This window comes from Suncus etruscus, chromosome 14 (assembly GCF_024139225.1).
Source record: "Suncus etruscus isolate mSunEtr1 chromosome 14, mSunEtr1.pri.cur, whole genome shotgun sequence".
NCBI lineage: Eukaryota > Metazoa > Chordata > Mammalia > Eulipotyphla > Soricidae > Suncus > Suncus etruscus.
Window position 1 is genome coordinate 6,934,810 of NC_064861.1, and position 19,245 is coordinate 6,954,054.

The 19,245-nt window shown below is 49.3% G+C and overlaps 1 protein-coding gene across 1 annotated transcript; it reads right to left on the reverse strand.

Moving 5' to 3' along the window:
* Nucleotides 1-2,529: 2,529 nt before the first annotated feature.
* Nucleotides 2,530-12,026, reverse strand: CASP6 (caspase 6). Its single transcript, XM_049786952.1, has 7 exons — nucleotides 11,987-12,026; nucleotides 10,147-10,189; nucleotides 9,505-9,651; nucleotides 8,404-8,480; nucleotides 6,699-6,874; nucleotides 5,913-6,072; nucleotides 2,530-2,887 (listed from the first exon to the last, which is right to left on the reverse strand). Exons 2-7 carry the CDS (start codon nucleotides 10,173-10,175, stop codon nucleotides 2,649-2,651), a joined length of 828 nt encoding a protein of 275 aa, XP_049642909.1. The 5' UTR covers nucleotides 10,176-10,189; nucleotides 11,987-12,026; the 3' UTR covers nucleotides 2,530-2,648.
* Nucleotides 12,027-19,245: the final 7,219 nt, after the last annotated feature.

Here is a 19,245-nt window from a genome sequence, read left to right on the forward strand (position 1 = left end):
TTTGTATTGTAAAATACCATCATGTCTGCTTTCTCTTATTTGTTGGCAAAGAGAAGCAGAGGCCGTGTGCCTTGTCACCCAATTTCTGTGCCTTATCTTCCCAGTTTGAGTTTTCCAAGGAACAGCTGTTGAATGGAAATGGAATCTTGTACTTATCCGTCAGACTCTTCCTATTCTTTAAAATGTATTTCCTTTATCACTTTTTGTTTTTTTCAGACTTACACTTATACAGCTTTTAAAAACAGGCAGTTTCTTCACTTCTTCCACAAGAAATCGAAGACACAGCACTTTGATGTGGCACAATACAATCAACTGAAAGAAGATTTCGCTAAGGTACTTTGCACACAGCCAGTACTGGGTCAGAACTTGGGCTAGAGGGGAAATCCAGGTGTTCATCCTCAAGACCATGTGGGCACCACAGTGCCACCTGCAAAGCTGTGTGTGTGTCTGTGTGTCTGTCTCTGGACCAACTTAGGAATAGTCACAGCCCCCAATAGGAAGACTGGAGGGATAGCACAGCTGGGAGAGCATTTGCCTTGCATATAGCTGACCTGTGTTTGATCCCCGGTATCCTGGCATATGGCCCCTGAGCCTGCCAGGAGTAATTTCTGAATGCAGAGCCAGGACTAACCCCTGAATGCTGTTAGTTGTGTCCCCCAAAAGCCAACAACAACAACAAACAAAAAGAACACACTTTGGGAGTTTTTGACTGAATAGATTCTCGAGCTGATCAAACCAACAAGATGCTGAGCACCAAGGTGCCCCTAGAGTCTAAATTTGAGCTAATAAAGTTGAAAAGGAAACTGCCAGATCAAGAGTAGCTTTTTGGGGGCCGGAGAGATAGCATGGAGGTAAGGCATTTGCCTTTCATGCAGAAGATCATTGGTTCAAATCCTGGCATCCCATATGATCCTCCATGCCTGCCAGGAGCAATTTCTTTCTTTCTTTCTTTTTTTTGGGGGGGCCACACCTGGCGGTGCCCAGGGGTTACTCCTGGCTGTCTGCTCAGAAATAGTTCCTGTCAGGCACGGGGGGACCATATGGGACACCGGGATTCGAACCAACCACCTTTGGTCCTGGATCGGCTGCTTGCAAGGCAAACACGCTGTGCTATCTCTCCAGGCCCCAGGAGCAATTTCTGAGCGTGGAGCCAGGAGTAACCCCTGAGCACTGCCGGGTGTGACCCAAAAACCAAAAAAAAAAAAAGTAGCTTTTGGAAAAAAATGAACTGGTAAACAATTCCTCCAAACGTAAAATCTCTTAAGCATTGGCCAGAATTCCCATGGATTCAGTGAGCCGGAGGGCACACCACCCCTCTCCTGCATCACCATTTATCTTTCCCTCCACAGACCAAGGACGCCCTCAGTCACCTGCGTCACTCTCAGCATATACAGAAATACCAGCCATAAATCTTTACACGTCACTGACTGCCCCCAGTATGTGCCCTTTTGACTCTTGTTAATCTTTTTAATAAAACAAATGCTTCTTTAATACAGATTTTCTTGGGCTGATGGATTTCAGGACTAGATTTTGTTTAGTTTTGGGGCCACACCCGTTGACGCTCATGGGTTTACTCCTGGCTATGAGCTCAGAAATTGCTCCTGGCTTGGGGGTCCATATGGGACGCCGGGGGATGGAACCACGGTCTGTCCTAGGCTAGCGCTTGCAAGGCAGGTACCTTACCTCTAGTGCCACCGCTCTGGCCCCTCAGGACTAGATTTAATGCTGGAAGGAACTTTGGCCTAAGGGTCTCAAAGTCGAGGCCCCCGGGTCGCAAACAGCCCTCCATATAACATTTTGTGGCCCTGCCCTAGAGGAATCTTTTTTTTGTTTTGTTTTGTTTTAGTTGTTTGGGTCACACCCCCCAATGTTCAAGGCTTACTACTGACTTTGCACTCAAGGATCACCCCGACTTTGCCTCCTGCGGCTCCCAGGTAAATCGAGTTTGAGACCCCTTACTAAGGAAAATCCCTCCAAAACAGATCATTGTGCTGCTCCGATATGATCACATAGTCCTAATTTCAAGGATGTAGAAACTGGAAGATTGTTTTTACTTGCTGCCACTGCAAAAATCTTGCCTCTAAGCCAGGTCATAGGATAGTCAATATGAAATCCCAAAAATGAGGGGTCAAAGTTTATTTTGTCCAAACACAGCTGATCCTATTCAAGGATCAGGAGTTTCTATTTCTTTGGGTTTCTGAATAGCCCATTTCTCTTCATGAACCCAAATGGGCCCTCTCTTGCTAAAGGGAAAGAGAAAGATGATTGGCTGACACTGACTGCTGGACTCCCCCCCCCCCAAGTAGAAATAGGCCAGCTACATTTCTGAACTGACAACACACACGTGAGTAAGAGAAAACAAGCTCCAGATTGTTTTCAAATACATAAACTTTTATAAAAAAAAGTTTACAAAAATTGTGGAAACAATCTTGCAATGACTATAAAATTCAAGAATTCAAGCATTGTGGATTTTTTTCACTATAAAAAAAAAATCCCTGATGATTCTGTTTGTAAATCTTAGCACCCACACCCCCAGAAAAAAACTCACCATGATTTATGTTGCTGTACCATACTTTTTCACCTAGTGATACTTACATAAGAAGGGGCATTATTTTGAAAACAGGCACATAAGAATGAAATCACTCCCCTTATTGGGGCTTCGGAAGGAAGTGCAGCTTTTTGGTCAGCATTGAGGCAAAACAGGGCACCTGCTTCTTCCCAATGGCATTGTAGTCATTGCTGAAGTCCACACGGCGCTGTGACACCCTCCGGTTGACCAGCGTGAGCAGCTCCGTGAACTCCAGAGAGCTGCCAAACTTCGCCAGCATCTCACACAGATCCTGGATATACCATGAGCCATTTACGGTTTCCCGGTGCGAGTAATACCCTGGAACACAAGAGACATTTCCGGATGACCTATGATCCATGTGTGGCTCGTGAGAAAAGATCCAAAACTTCCGGGCTGGCGTGGTGGCGCTACAGGTAAGGTGTCTGCCTTGCCAGCGCTAGCCTAGGACGGACCACGGTTCGATCCCCCAATGTCCCATATGGTTCCCCAAGCCAGGAGCGACTTCTGAGCGTTACCGGGTGTGGCCCAAAAACCAAAAAAAAAAAAAAAAAAAAAGGTCCAAAACTTCCACTGACTGTTCATGATCTGAGGACCTGAGGAGCCACCCCAAAATTAGGTAGGTAGGAGAAACCTCAGTCAGTGAGAATGGAAGTGTTGAGGGGGTCAAGCAGGGTCCATCGAGTGACAGGCACCTCAGTGAAGGGGACTCATTCATGTTAAGGATCTGGAGGTGGGAGCCTATTTTAGCAGAACCCCCATTCTGATAGACCCATAGATTATAAGCCAATAACCCCCACACTGGTGACCCCTAAAGAGCCTTTCTATAGAAAACCACAGATTATCAAGAAGACCAGAAGCCCAGATAATCAAAACAGGACAAGGTTTTGCTTAATCCACTGAAGCCTGGTTCTGTTTTTTTATCATTTCTTTGTTCAAGGCCACACCAGGTGATGCACAGGGGTTACTCCTGGCTATGTGCTCAGAAATCACTCCTAGGGGCCGGTGAGGTGGTGCTAGAGGTAAGGTGTCTGCCTTGCAAGCGCTAGCCAAGGAAGGATTGCAGTTTGATTCCCCCGGCATCCCATATGGTCTCCCCAAGCCAGGGGCAATTTCTGAGCGCTTAGCCAGGAGTAACCCCTGAGCATCAAATGGGTGTGGCCCAAAAAAACAAAAAACAAAAAGAAATCACTCCTAGCTTGGGGGACTGTATGGGACACCGGGGATTAAACTAGGTCCATCCTGGGTCAGCCACGTGCAAGGCAAAGGCTCTACCGCTAAGCTATCACTCCAGTCCCTAGTTCTTTATCATTTCTTTTTTTTTTTTTTTTTTTTTTGTGGTTTTTGGGTCACACCGGCAGTGCTCAGGGGTTATTTCTGGCTCCACGCTCAGAAATTGCTCCTGGCAGGCACAGAGGACCATATGGGGCGCCGGGATTCGAACTGATGACCTCCTGCATGAAAGGCAAACGCCTTACCTCCATGCTATCTCTCCGGCCCCGTTCTTTATCATTTCTAAAGTAACAGATGCAAGAGACTTTCCAAGAGTAGAACCAATGGAACACAGGCACAGAAAAACATTTGCCTCTGAAAGGGTCCCAAAAGGAGTGAAAGCAGTAGAAATCCTTCCTGAAGAAATAATAGCTCAAGTTCCACTCCAGGGAGCACAGGGTTTTCCAAGACCTACGTTATAATCAGGCTTGAAGAATCCCAAGAGTGGCGCATCCCATACATGTCTCCTACTATGCCACTCTGGCCTGCTCAAAATGAAAACTTCCAGATCAGTAAGTCTCAAATTTCCATCCTGATAACCCTCCTAGATAAGTATCTGCCAGGCTTTACAGGAAATAACGTGCCTGGTAATGATGAACTTGTACTACATATGTGCACTTTGTAAAGCTAGTATAAAGATTAAAAATGCAGGGGAGGGGCTAGAGAGATAGCATGGAGGTAAAGTGTTTGCCATACGTGCAGAAGATCGGTGGTTCGAATCTTGGCATCCCATATGTATGTATATGGTCCCCTGAGCCTCCTGGCTTGATTTCTGAGCATAGAGCCAGGAGTAACCCAAAAACCAAAAATAATAATAATAATAACAAAATGCGGGGGGAGTTATAGCAATAGCGATAGGACGTTTGCCTTCCATACAGCTGACTCAAGATCCAAGTTCAGTTCCCAGCATCCCATATGGTCCCCGGAGCCTGCCAAGAGTGATTTCTAAGTGCAGAGCCAAGAGTAACCCTTGAGCACCACCTGGGTGTACCCCCACCCAAAAAAAAAGAGAAAAGCAAATAGTACAAAGATAAAAACAGTTAATGTTTACTACTACTGCATTTAATATTAGTATACGTTTTGGGGAGGCCATAATCAGCAGTGCTTAGGAGTTACTCCTGGCTCTGTGCTCAGAAATTGCTCCTGGCAGTCTCAGGGGACCATAAAGGATGCCAGGAATTGAATCTGGGTCCATCCCAGGTCAGTCACATGCAAAGCAAACACCGTACTGCTGTGCTATCACTCCAGCCACAATATTATTAAGGTTAAATAACGAGGGAAAAATTGTACTTGTAAAATAAATTCAAAATTATTTGTTGTCGAACCTTACAGAAATTGCTAAGCAAGGGGCTGGAGATATAGCATGGAGGTAGGATGTTTGCTTTGCATGCAGAAGGACAGTGGTTCGAATCCTGGCATCCCATATGGTCCCCCCCAGCCTGCCAGGAGTGATTTCTGAGTGTAGAGCCAGGAGTAACCCCTGAGCAAAGCTGGGTGTGACCCAAAAACAAAAGTGCAAAGCAAAAATGGCAGTGAACACATAACGATCAATTGATCACTTTACAGACTAGCTCAAAACACACACAATCTAAAAAGAATTAGAAAAGAACAAATTAAGTTGAAAAGATAGTAGAAGAAAGGAAATAAAGATTATTAGAACAAAAACCAATGCAAGAGACTACAATGAAACTAGGAGCTGATTCTTTGGGAATATGAAAGAGAAAATAAGAAAACAACTTTCCCATTGATGGGCAGGAGTGACAGCACAGAGGGGAGGTGCTTGCCTTATATGCAGCTGACCTGGGTTCAATCACTGGCATCCCATAGGGTTCCCCAAACAACACTAGTTGTGGTCCCACCCCCCAAAAAAAATCAAGTCCCCAAGGCAGTGATTCTGAGCAACAGAACCTGGCACTGCAGGAATGAACACAGAAAGTGTCCCGTGTAGTCCCGCATTCGTCACTGAGCAGACCGGCTTTGCTGAACAGAAGTGGGCTCCTGCCATGAGAAGCCTCATCCCCCACTGCTGTGGGAAGCACCTTGTTCCCAGGACACTGCCCTGGGTCCTACGTACCTTCAGCCACTGAGTAGCACATGAGGAAGTCGGCCCCAGCAGGCAGTGTGTACACAGAGGCTGCATCTACCTCTGTGACGTTTCCAGTGGGTGTGCCACTCTGATGGTCCACTACATCCAGGGGTCGGACGGGCACATCATGCTGGTCGCCACGACATGCCTAGGACACAGATAACACCTTGACCCAATGTATAAGAGGTCCATGTCTAAAGAAAGCTGGAGCACAGAGCCCCCAACATACAGAGAAGAAAAAATGCCACATACTCAGCAAGTGACAGATGTCATGGGGAGGAGAGATCAGTGGCTTCCAAATTTCTAATTGTTTAGGGTCACACCCCAGCCCGCTGTGATCAAATGGATGATTACGGCATTCCCAGACCCAACATCTAACATCCTTGGTCAGCCAAAAAGGATAATTCACAATTATCCATCTAGCAAGAGGGGACTTGGAATGGAGGTGGCAATGAGGCCCTGGCTCCAACTGCCCTCCTACTGCATAAAGGCTGAGAAGTTTGGCTTGTTTATATAATAAGAGATAGCACAGCAAGTAGGGTGTTTGCCTTGCATGCAAGGTGAACCAGGTTTCATCTCCAGCATCCCATAAGTTCCTCCGAGCCTGCCAGGAGTGATTCCTGAGTGTCACTGGGTGTAGACAAAATAAAAGGAATTTCAACCCAGCACTCAAAACGCCACTCTCAGTGACAAGGATGTAAAAGACATTTTCTAGCTCCCAGAGAAGCCAATGGGGAGACTGGCCTCAGTTCCTGGGGTTCCTGGTGGTCTCACCTGAATGATGAAAATCTTGGGTTTCCCAACCAGGCTCTGGCACTTGTCCCCTTTGAAGAAGCCTGTCAGCGCAGGGATTTCAATTTTGGCATCGTAGGCGTAAACATGGTTGCCTTCGCCATGGCTCAGGAAGACACACACAAAGCAGTCGGCATCCATGTGGCTGGAAGTCGCCACTGATGAGAAAGAAAATGCCTGTTATTGAGATCCCCAAATCCGGTCCCCACCCTGTGTGGTCCCCTGACACCCAGGAGTAAGCCAGGTATAGCAAAAACAAACAAATACAAACCCAAAAACCAAAATTCTGAACAATAATAAAACTCTGAGATCCAAAAACTAACCAATCAGTGTAATATTCAGACAGATATATACATTTATATGACTTTTATGTTGTTCCAAGTGACTGTAATTGTGGCTAATCTTTAAAAATTAAACTTTGGGGTGGGGGGGGGGGTCAGAGCTATAGCATAGACGGCAAGGTGCTTGCCTTGCATGTGGCCAATCTGTCTATCCCATATGGTCCCCCAAGCTCCACCAGGAGTGATTCCTGACTGAGCCTGGGGTGGGTGTCCCATGAGCATCATCAGGTGTGGCCCCCACAAAATAAAAACTATCACAGTTGTATCTGCTTATGGGGAAAATGGGTAAACAAAAGCTACATTCACAGGGTTTTTTATGGGCCCAGTCATTTTGAGAATAAGAGTTTTGATGGGGCCAGAGAGATAGCACAGTGGTAGGGTGTTTGCCGTGCATGCAGCCATTTTAGGACGAACGGTGGTTCAAATCCTGGCATCCCATATGGTCCCCCGTGCCTTCCAGGAGCGATTTCTGAGTGCAGAGCCAGGAGTAACCAAAGTGCCACCAGGTGTTACCCAAAAACAAAACAAAAAGTTTTGGTAATCTGCTTAGAACATTTTGGAAAGACCCTTTCTATTTTTTACTTTGTAAACTATCAGCTAACTTTCCTCTGGCAAGGTTCAGCGTCCAGAAAAGCCTCAAACCACAGAGACAGGATCTGGAGAGAGCTTGCGAGCAACCCACAAAGCTGTCCGCGTATTTAAAAGAGCTACTCCTGGGGCCAGAGCAATAACAGCACAGCAGGGTTGGACATTTGCCTTGCACGCAGCCAGCCCACGTTCAATCCCCAGTATCCCATATGGTCCCTTGAGCACCGCCAGGAGTGATTCCTGAGCACAAAGCCAGGAGTAACCCTGGAGCATTTCCAGGGATGGTCCAAAAACAAAAGAACTGCTATTTCAGGGGCCAGAGAGATAGCTCGGTGGTAGGGAGTTTGCCTTGCATGCAGCTGAGCCAGAATGGACCTGGGTTCGATTACTGGCATCCCATACGGTCCCCCAAAACCTGCCAGGAGCAATTTCTGTGCGCAGAGCCAGGAGTAACCCCTTGAGTATCGCTGGGTATGCCCCCCCCCCCCAAAAGAACAGCTACTCTACTAGGGTATGAAAGTGTAGCAAGAGTGTGTCTGTCCCGCTCTGCTGAAGGAAGGGGCTGTCTCAGCACTCCTGTCAAGAGCAAGCTGGCCTGAGCTCTGAAGGCCAACACTTGGCCAGGGTCCCCAAGGGTGGAGGAGAATCCCAGGTGAGCCTGGGCCCATACTAGCAAAGCTGCTGACAGCAGCTGATTGGTCACCCAGGCTCACCTTCAGGACCTGGGCCCCTGCAGAGGTAGAAGGGAAATGACCTACCCTCATGCACTTTGAGTAGCACTTCCTCTGCTTTGAGATTGTCGAAACATTTCACATCAAAACCTAGGTCAGAAAACCTGGAGAGAGACAGGAGTTGAGTTCCGCAGCCGAGGCTTCATGCAGAATTGCCCGATCTGGGGAACTGGCCCACACACCTTTAACTGACACATGAATTGACTTGTTCAGAGCAAAAGGGATAGGAGGGCATATAAGCATACATGCACCTAACCTGGATTCAATCTCTGGTAGCCCACAGGGTGCCCCTCAAGCTCCGCCCAGGTTTGATCTCTGAACAGAGCGAGGAGTACGTCCTGAGTACCACCAGATTGCCCTCCCCCCAAAAAAAAAATAGTAATTTAAAAACAAAAACTTGACCTTTCCTTGGAAGGAAACACATCAAGTAAGACAATAAGGATTTTTCTTCTTCTTTTTGGTTTTGAGCTACATCTGGCAGTGCTCAGGTGTGGTTATTGGTTCTGTGCACAGAAATTACTCCTGGCGGGCTCAGGGGACTGTATGAGATGCCAGGGATCAAACCCAGGCTGTCCACTTGCAAAGCAAATGCCTTTCCCACTCACTGTGCTCTAACACCAATAAGGAATTTCACAGTCACCCCAAACGCTATGGGGGTATCACCCTAATTCAAGTTCTCCTCTGCCAGTAAACACATTTGTAACAACACACTTAGCAATCAAGTCATCGTGCTGGCACAGGTTAGAAAACCATGCAGGTGTGCTTGCTTTATTGTGCTTGTTTTTTTAAGGGCCACACTCCGCCAGTGCTGGAGGGGGTTATTTTGGCTGGTACTGGGGCAACCAGCTGGGGCTGGAGAGCAGGCCTGAGCCTCCTGCATTCCAACATGCTCACCCTATTGTGGCATTTCCCCTGCTGCTCAGGAGACTAGAGGGGGACTCAGGGCTGTCTAGACGCAGAGTTCAGTGCCAAGAGCACCAGATGATGTGGTGGTGGTGGGGGGGACATATGCTGCCAGGATGCAAACACAGATGAAGATCATATGCTGTAAGTGGGGTCCAAGTTCCAGCCTGCTTTGAGGGAGGTGGTGCCTGAGAAAGGACTTGGTTTGGGGTGACCAGAACCGACCTGCGCTGGAGATTGTCTCTGTCCGCGCAGGTGCCCCGGCGGTCGGGTAGCGCCAGGTGCCAGAAGAATCTTTCGTGGTTAAAGATCAAAGCGACCCCCCGCCTCTTGTGGTCCATTTTGTACTTTTCTGCTGGGTCGATCATGACACTGTGGGGACAGTTAAAGAGATGGTTATTTGGTCCTGTCAGAGCCTGGCCCAAAGTGGGTACCGCTACCTAGCCTGGGCCTCCACCAGTCTCTACAGGTAGGCAAAGTTTCAGGAGGGCTCAGTGACTTCTCTCTTTTACTCCCTGAAATGCAGCCTGTTTGGGAGCCTCAGAGAGCCACAAGTCAGGTTGGCACACGTCAGAAACCTCTCACTGGTGGAGAATATACTGGAAGCTTCATAGCAGTTGTCCTGACACAGCCGTTTCATCCCTCCCCAAGCCTGTCTCACCCCCAGATTTCCACAACTCCGCATTCAGATCAACTAGGGTCTTTCCCAACGTGGGGGGGGGGGGCAACAAGGAAGCTGCAGCTCCAGCGCTGCTGATCAGTGCTGGCCGCCCCCAACATTCGCAACCCAGATCTCCTTTCTGTACTGCATTGTACAGGCCACCACGGGCCTTCCTGGGTTGAGAATTAGAGAAAAGCATGTTTTACCTCCTGTAGAAAGCATCTGTCTCTGTCATGTTTTGTTCTTCACCTATTAAAAAAAATGGTGATTTTTGGTAGTTAGTTCTCTCTGGTTTATAGCCATAAAACAACAGACTTCCACTCCTAACACCCTTTTTTGGGTGGTAGCTGTGAATCTAAGTGATGAAAAGGGGGGAGGTTGGGCCCGGAGAGATAGCACAGCGGCGTTTGCCTTGCAAGCAGCCGATCCAGGACCAAAGGTGGTTGGTTCCAATCCCGGTGTCCCATAAGGACCCCCGTGCCTGCCAGGAGCTATTTCTGAGCAGACAGCCAGGAGTAACCCCTGAGCACCGCCAGGTGTGGCCCAAAAACCAAAAAAAAGAAAAGGGGGGAGGTTGTGGGAAGAGAGTGAGGGGCTGCCTACCCAAGATAAAGAGAGCAGAGTGAATGGGGCAGTCCTTTCCCCTCTGCCACCTGTTCTCCCTACAAAACAGTCCAGAACCAGAACCGGGAATCTAAAGGTATTAGTTGTAAAACACACTTGGTGTGTTATTGAGAGTGGTGCCAAAGCCACACAGACTCGTTCTCCCACATAAGAGCCAGAGTGATAGATAGCACAGCCCGGAGGGAGGGCGTTTGCCTTGTCCATGGTTGACCCAGGTTCGATCTGCATCCCATATGGTTCCCCAAGCCTACCAGGTGTGATTTCAGGGCAGAGCTCAGAAAACACCTGAGCGCTGCAGGGTGTAGCCCCCAAACAAAAACAAGCAAAACAAAGAAAGAAAAACAAAAGATGCGTTAATCCTATCCTATCCGGGTGTCTGGGAAGCATGCAAATACTTGCTTGGCACACAGCCCACCCCGGCTCAGTCCTGGGCATCCATCGTGGATGAGCACCTGAGCACCACCAAGGGTACACTCTGAGCGTTGCTGGGATTGCTCCCCCCAAAGACTAAACTAATCAAGTGGCAAGGTGGTCACCCGCCTTTCAAGGCACCGTCCCCGGGGCTGGCACGAACCCGAACCTGCCCTTCTTTTGGCGTCTTGACCAAACGCCCGAGCGCAGCAGTCAGGAGGAGCGCTTTAAGAGAGGCGCCTGGGGCAGCAGAGCTGGGGGAGGAAGGCTGTGGCCCCGGTGGCCCGGGGGAGCTCAGGCACAGTCGCTGCGACCTCGGAGACGGCGGCAGCTTCAGAGAGGCTCTATCTCCCTCGGCGGCGCCAGGAGGGCCAGGAGGGAGCCGGCGCGCCCGGTCCAAGGTGCCCGCACGCACGGTGCCAGGTGCGCAGCGGGCTCCAAAGTCTGCGCTCGGCTCGGCTCGCCGGCACCCCCGAGTCCCACGGGGGCCTGGCCTGGCTGCGCCTCCCGCTGAGTCCCCCGCTCTCCCCAGGGGCCACGAGGCGCTCGCCGCAGCCCCTTCCTGCGCCCGGCAGCCGATTTTTAAAAGACCCGCCGCCGGCCATCTACGGGCGACGGGCAAGGGACGGACGGGCCGAGGAAGGCGAGGCGGGGAAGGCTCTCGAGGGTGGACGGTGCCCGACGGCCGGGCCTCGCCCTCGGCTCCCGCCGGGCCGCGACCCCCGTGCCCGCTGCGCCCCTCTCCCGCGGCCACTCGGCCCCGCGTCCGCCCCGTCCACGGCAGGACTTGGGCCTCGGGCCGCCTCGGTCGCTGCCGAGGATCTACTAGCTTCGGCCGAACCCCACGGCCCGCTGGGGGCTGGCTGGGTCTCGGGGCTCCAGCAGGCGACCCCCGACTCTTGGGGCGAGGGAGCAAGAAGCGCCCACGGGCCGAACAGACTCCAGCCCTGGGGACCTGCGCCCGCGCCCTCCCCTTGCTTCTCGGCCCCGACCGGCCCTCGGCGCCCTTACCCGCCGCGGGAGCCCCTCGCAGCCCCGCCGCCGAGCTCGTCGCCGCTTCCTGCAGCCCGGCCGCTGCCCCCGCCCCTTCCTCCGCCGCCGGGGAGCCCCGCCCCGGGCCTTCCCGGGGCCACGGTCTCCCGTTGGGTTGGGGCGAAGCTGACCCGGCACCGGCCTCCCAGAGAACCTCGGGGCTGGCTCGCCCGCCGGTACTGACCGGAGCCCAGCGCCCAGCTTGGGGTACCTGCAGCTCTTGAGGCAGCCGCGGGGCCACAGGGGTGCTGCGGGGTGCCGGTGGACTCCTGCTCAGGGCCCGTCGAATCAACTGGTGACCAAGTGACTTCATCCGAGTCGGTTCCTCTGGGCCCCGACTCCAGACTGGGGACAATCAACGCAGCCGCCTCTTGCAGGAATAAAGCATGGTGGGGCGGGTATGCTCTTCGGATCTAGCCACCCTGCAGCCCCGCACGGCCCCCAGAAGTAGGGTGGGTGTTGGACACTGGCTCTACAAGTAGCACCCCAGGGGTCTGGGTTCGATCCTTGACATCCCTGACGGGGGTCCTGCGTACCCCCAGGAGGGATTCCTGAGCGCAGAGGCAGGGTTAAGCCCTAAGCATCTCCAGGGAGGGTGAGAGACTTAAGGCCTATTATTCGGATGACAGAAGCCTGGACTCGCACTGCGCCTTTTCCTGACAATGTCACTGGCCTTGGCAAGTCGCAGAGGCCTGCTTCACTCGCGGTAAAGGACGAGGTGTGGGGTGTGGAACTCAACACTCAAGTGGCTTCCTGCTTCCTCCTTGAGGGCCAGACATTGGGCATGGGTCAACAGTCTGCTGGCAAGGTTTATGCATCGAACGAATGAGGGGTGAGCCAGATTAGGGAGCTTTCTGGTCATTTGCCCTCACCCTGTTCTTGTTCTAATTTAGACCAACACCGGGCTCTGCGCTCAGGATCACTCTTGGCAGGCTCAGGGGGAATCTATGGGATGCCGGAGATCGAACCCGGGTCAAAATCGTGCAAGACAAACGGCCTCCCCGCTCCAGCTCCAGAAACATTTTCTATAGAGCACCCCCACGGCCACCTCCATAGCTGCAAGGAACAGATGAATTTCTTTTCCTCCCAAGCACCTTATCTCAGACTGTGTGTGACTTATCTCAGTGTCTGTGACTTCTACAGCAAACGTGATGTATTTTTTTAATGATTCACCATGAGAATTAAGAAGTTGTTGGGGCCGGCGAGGTGGCGCTAGAGGTATCTGCCTTGCAAGCGCTAGCCAAGGAAGGACCGCGGTTCGATCTCCCGGCGTCCCATATGGTCCCCCCAAGCCAGGGGCAATTTCTGAGTGCTTAGCCAGGAGTAACCCCTGAGCATCAAATGGGTGTGGCCCAAAAAAACAAAACAAAACAAAGAAGTTGATAGTTGAGCTGCAATCATGTTCCAGCAAACATCCCTTCACCAGTGTGCATTTCTGCCACTAGTGTCCCCAGTCCCCACCCATGGTGATTACTCTTTTTGTTTGGGGGCCCTGGTGGGCTCAGGGGACCCTATGGGATGCTGGAGGACTGAACCCGGGCTGACCATATCACAACCTAACCACTGCTGTGTGTGTGTGTATACCACATATATACATACATATATACATAATATTATATATATATATATATAGCTCTGTGGTGATTTTTTTTTTTTTTTTTTGGTTTTTGGGGCCACACCCGGCGGTGCTCAGGGGTTACTCCTGGCTGTCTGCTCAGAAATAGCTCCTGGCAGGCACGGGGGACCATATGGGACACCGGGATTCGAAACAACCACCTTAGGTCCTGGGTCGGCTGCTTGCAAGGCAAACGCCGCTGTGCTATCTCTCCAGCCCCTTGGTGATGTATTTTAAAAAGTGTCTATGGGCGGCCGGAGCAGTGGCACAGGGCATAAAGCTTTTCTACCTTGCACGCACTACCCTAGGGTGGCCCATGGTTTGATCCCCCAGCGTCCCATATGGTCCCCCAAGCCAGGAGCGATTTCTGAGCACATAGCCAGGAGTACCCCTGAGTGTCACCAGGTGTGACCAAAAAAGGAAAAAACAACAACAACAAAAAGTGTATCTATTGGGGCCAGAATAATATAACACAGTGAGTAGGGCATTCGCCTTGCCCGAGGCCAAATCCGGGTTTGAGCCTCGGCCTCCCATAGGGTTCCCCAAGTCTGCCAGGAGTGATTTTTGAGCGCAGAACCAGGGGAAAAACCCTTAGTGAGCCGAGTGTAGCCTGAGAACAACAAAAAAAGTGTGTCTACATGAAAATATAGACACGTTTGGGACAATCATCCCAGAACTCTGAATGCATTGGTTTGGCAGGTCTAAATACAAACAAAGAAGACAGGGCTGAGGAATCAACTACTTGGGTTCAAACCCAGATTCAACCATCTCAGCAGCTGTGATAAGGTGGTTTCACTTCGCCTAAATTCCATCTCTAGTTAAGTGGGGGAATGAGGGTGGTGGGAACTGGCACCACCTCCGTCAGGACCCAGCCCTTGGGTCTCCAAACAGGCGGCTTTAACCGCACCTGAGGGTGTAGGAGCTTGCAAATAGCAGACCAGCTAAAGGTGCCTGGCTGGAGCTTTCAGAATAATTGAGTAATTCAAGTTTTTTTTTCTTTTTTGGCTTTTAGGTCACACCCGGCAGTGCTCAGGGGCTACTCCTGGCTCTACGCTCAGAAATCGCTCCTGGCAGGCACAGGGGACCATATGGGATGCCAGGATTCGAACCACCATCCTTCTGCATGCAAGGCAAATGCATTACCGCTGTGCTATCTCTCCGGCCCCCATAATTCAGCTTTTTAATATCTAACACTCCAGCCTTAACAGAAAGAAAAAAAAAAAAGGATCCTCGAACACATTTAAGTATAAACCTATAAATTGGTTTCCTCAGTAAAAAGAAAATAATTAAAATCGCGCAAAGCAGGGCCAGAGTGATAGTACAGCAGTAATCCCCAGCAATGATCCCCAGAGCCTGCCAGGAATGATTCCTGAGCGCACAGCCAGGAGTAAAACTCTGAGTGACACCAGAAGTGACCTAAAAACACAAAAAAAGAAACTATTACCCAAAGCTACTAGCTCAGAGGACTGTTGTGACAGGAGTGGGAGAGTGGGCATGCAGTAGACCCATGTTTGACCTCCAGCATGCCATATGGTCCCACAAGTGTTCCCTGAGCACAGCTGGGTGTGGTTCCCCCAAAAAACAACATAAAACTTCCAAGTATATCAGACTGAACCAATCAGATCACCTGGTTTTTCCTAGGAGTGGTCACTTTTACCGATCTTTCTGAAACTGACAATCTTGGAACTATCCCCAAGGAAAAATTAATTATTAGAGAATAAAATTAAATTCAAAAATAATTTTTAGGGGCCAGAGTGATAACACAGCAGTTAGGGTGTTTGCTTTGCAAGTGGCCGACCAGGATTCGATCCCGAGCATCCCATATGATCCCTGAACCTGCCAGGAGCGACTTCTGAGCACAGAGCCAGGTGTAACTCCTGAAAGCCACCAGGTCTGGCCCCAAAATACATAATTTTTACATTTAAAACTCTGGACATATTTCTATCACCTACCCCCATTAAAACTTCTTTCATCATGGCTCCTTGGTTACTTCGATCAGCGTGGAAATTTATTATGATTTTGATTCCTACACTAGAGGCAATGCCATCAAGATTTTGGGTTTTGGGGGGGGGGGAATTTTGTTTTGGTTTTGTTTGTTTAACGCCCACACCAAGTGAAGCTCAGGGGTTATTCTTGGCTCTGCACTCAGGAATTGTACTTAGCAGTGCTCGAGGAAACCATATGGGATGCCGGAGATCAAATCTGGGTTGGCCACATGAAAGGCAAAACACCCTCCCAGTTAGACCATCACTCCCAGCAAGAAGAGTTTGAAGGGTGTACAGGAAATGACCAAGCCTGAAGCAAATGGAACACAAGACCCTAAGTTTAGTCACTGCTTCAGCTGTAGCTGTTTTTGTTGTCATCATTAACTGCTTCTCGGATAGAAACACAGTTTGGATCTAGAGTACCTCCCCCGCTCAACAGAACAAAAATAGAAGAGACGAAAGAAACCACTAGGGAGAGATAGCAAGGAGGTAGGGCGATTGCCTTGCATGCTGAAGGATGGTGGTTTGAATCCTGGTATCCCATATGATCCCCCGAGCCTGACAGGAGTGATTTCTGAGCATAGGAGGAGTAACCAACCCGAATGCTGCCAGGTGTGACCCAAAAACAAAAAAAAAACAAAAAAAAAAGAAAGAAGCCAACCTGATCTCCTCCATCCCACTATCACTGATAATGAGTTCTCTAACTCATTAACTCAGAAGGTATTTAATTTCCCCATTATTATTCAACTGTCTGTTACAAACTTAGTATCTAGGAAATGCATCATATCTGACCATACCCAGAAAGATGTTGTTGTCTCAGGTGGTTTCTGTGGAAGGAGATGAGGGTGGTGGCCTTAAGGAAAAAGTATTTCCACCTTCTCTGGCCAACCCACCCAAGCCACCCAGAAAAATTCCTGTCATTGGGACAAGGCAGCTCTGAGCATTTCAGCATGCAGGTTTGCGCCCAACCAGCCCCGCACCACTGCTATCAAGCTTAACCTGAAATCCACTTGTACGGCACAGTTCTGAAACAGGAACTTTGCAAGAAAAGGAACTTCAGTCTTCACTCCCGCAAAGGCAAAAAGTTTAGGAAGCAGCAAAGCAGTGGAGCCAAAATCGTTTTAAGAAATTTACTTGCGGGGCCGGGCGGTGGCGCTGGAGGTAAGGTGCCTGCCTTGCCTGCGCTAGCCTAGGACGGACCGCGGTTCGATCCCCCCGGTGTCCCATATGGTCCCCCCAAGAAGCCAGGAGCAACTTCTGAGGGCATAGCCAGGAGTAACCCCTGAGCGTCACAGGGTGTGGCCCAAAAACCAAAAAAAAAAAAAAAAGGAATTTACTTGCAGAAATAAGTGTGGAAAGAGGGAAGGATTTTGTTCAAGAGAAAGCACAGCTTCCCCAGGGATCTGGAAAAAGTCTTGAATGGCTTTTGGAAATTTATTAAGGATTTTTCTCTAAGTTGTCTTAGCCTGGAGATTCTCTACATTCGTGAAAATACACCTGTATTTCAGGGGTCTCAAACTCGTGGGCTGCAAACGGCCCTCCATACAACATTTTGTGGCCCTGCCCTAGAGGAATCTTTTTGTTTTGTTTTGTTTATTTTAGTTGTTCGGGTTACACCCCACAATGTTCAAAGCTTACTACTGACTTTGCACTCAAGGATCACCCCGACTTTGCCTCCTGCGGCACCCAGGTAAATTGAGTTTGAGACCCCTGTATGGTCCTTTCATATTCTTTTTGTTTGGTTGGTTTTTTGTGCCGCACCCGTTTTGATGTTCAGGGGTTACTCCTGGCTAAGCACTCAGAAATTGCCCCTGGCTTGGGGGGACCATATGGGACGCCAGGGGATCGAACCAAGGTCTTTGCAAGGCAGACACCTTACCTCTAGTGCCACCTCACCGGACCCTCATGTTCTTATCATACCTTTAATTTGGGGCGGGGGTTTGAACCATGCCCAACTGAACAAATCTGTAGTTCCAGTTCAGTTATAAGGCAGGCATCAAATGGAGGGATTTAGTGGAACACCTCACCTCACCTCACCTCAGTGCCACAGGCCAGATGCAGGTGAGTCAGACTGGATGGAGCCCGAGTATAGAAACAGATTGGCCCATGAAAAACTGTGGCATCAGGTGATAGCAGAAAGGTCCACACAAGCAGGAGTCCCAGGCTAGTTGAAGCAACTGTTTCACTGAGGATCTACATACAGGGTATCAGGACCTTACAGCTTTTCTTTTGTGCATCTCAACTTATGCAAGAAAAGTTCTTTTCAAGGAAAAAGAAAATTCAAGGACTGTAGAGATAGCACAGTGGGTGTTTGCTTTACATGCATCTGACCCCAGTTTGATCCCCAACGTCCCATATAATCCCTTCAACCCCTGTCCCAAACACCACCAGGTATGGTCCCCAAACAAACCAGCAAAAAAAAAAAAATCAAAACATATAAAAGCATCTATTGGTTTTTAATCAATAATTTATGATTATTAGGGCTGGAGTGATAGCATAGCGGTAGGGCATTTGACTTGCACACATCGGACCCGGGACAGACCCAGGTTCAATTTCCGACATCCTATATGGATGTCTTGCCAGGAGCCTGCCAGGAGCAATTTCTGAGCGCAGAGCCAGGAGTAACTCCTGAGTGGTTCCGGTTGTAGCTCAAAAACAAAACAAAACAAAAATATGATCATTATTTTATAAAGACACTGAGTTTTTTTCCTGAGGAAACTAATGTTGTCAAGAAAACCTAAAATCTATTGTAGGGATCTGGGAGAGATAGCACAGTGGTGGGGCATTTGCCTTGCACATGGCCGACCCAGGACTGATGGTGGTTCGATTCGAGGCCTTTCATATGATCCCCTGAGCCTGACAGGAGCTACTCTAAGCACAGAGGCAGGAGTAAACCCTGAGCACTGCTGGGTGTGACCCATAAAATCAAAAAAAAAAAAAAAATTACTTTAAAGTTAAAGTTTAAAGTGATTAAATCAAGTATCTCAATAGTAAACAATGAGAAAGATTGACATGTCATGTTAAGGAACGAGAGGCAACACAGTTACTATTCACCATGTAGGTCAAATCACTTTTCTGTCCCATTAAATTCCCCTTTTGTATAAATTAAATCAAGTTCAGACAGTCTGATGGGACATCATGTGAGTACTTCATAGAACGGCAGGGGCCGTGTGTCTGAATTCTGTCCATTTGCCCTCTTCAAGGTACATCACGTAATACCTGAACTTGCTGGGTTTGCAACTTGCTGGAGGTTACCAGCTGATGGCTCCAAATTTGCAAACTCACGAAACCTTGTCCCGTACCCATTCTTGTCACTAACTCATATTCTCAGCAGAATACAGAAAAGAATTGTGTGTTAATTAAAATACAGAAACAAAATCCAAAGAGTCTTGTAAGCAGAGAGGTTTATTTAAAATATTTTTTAGTAAACAATGTACTTGTTAGTGAGAAATTCCCCATATGTCCAAAGTAAAAAAAGACCACATTAAGAAGCCCATTATAGGGACTGGAGAGATAGCACAGCGGTAGGGCAATTTGCCTTGCATGCCGCTGACCTGGGAAGAACCTGATTCAATTCCCCCGGCATCCCATATGGAACCCCAGCCTGTCAGGGGTGATTTCTGAGTGCATAGGCAGGA

Bases quoted from the DNA above. Each gene is read 5' to 3' on its own strand.
- CASP6 (XM_049786952.1), bottom strand. From the start codon at position 10,175: ATGACAGAGACAGATGCTTTCTACAGGAG. The intron at 6,875-8,403 runs GTAGGTCATTTC...CTTTCTCATCAG, and splicing joins GCTACTCAAAGTGCATGAGG to TGGCGACTTCCAGCCACATG. The intron at 2,888-5,912 runs GTACGTAGGACC...CTTGTGTTCCAG, and splicing joins GTGCTACTCAGTGGCTGAAG to GGTATTACTCGCACCGGGAA.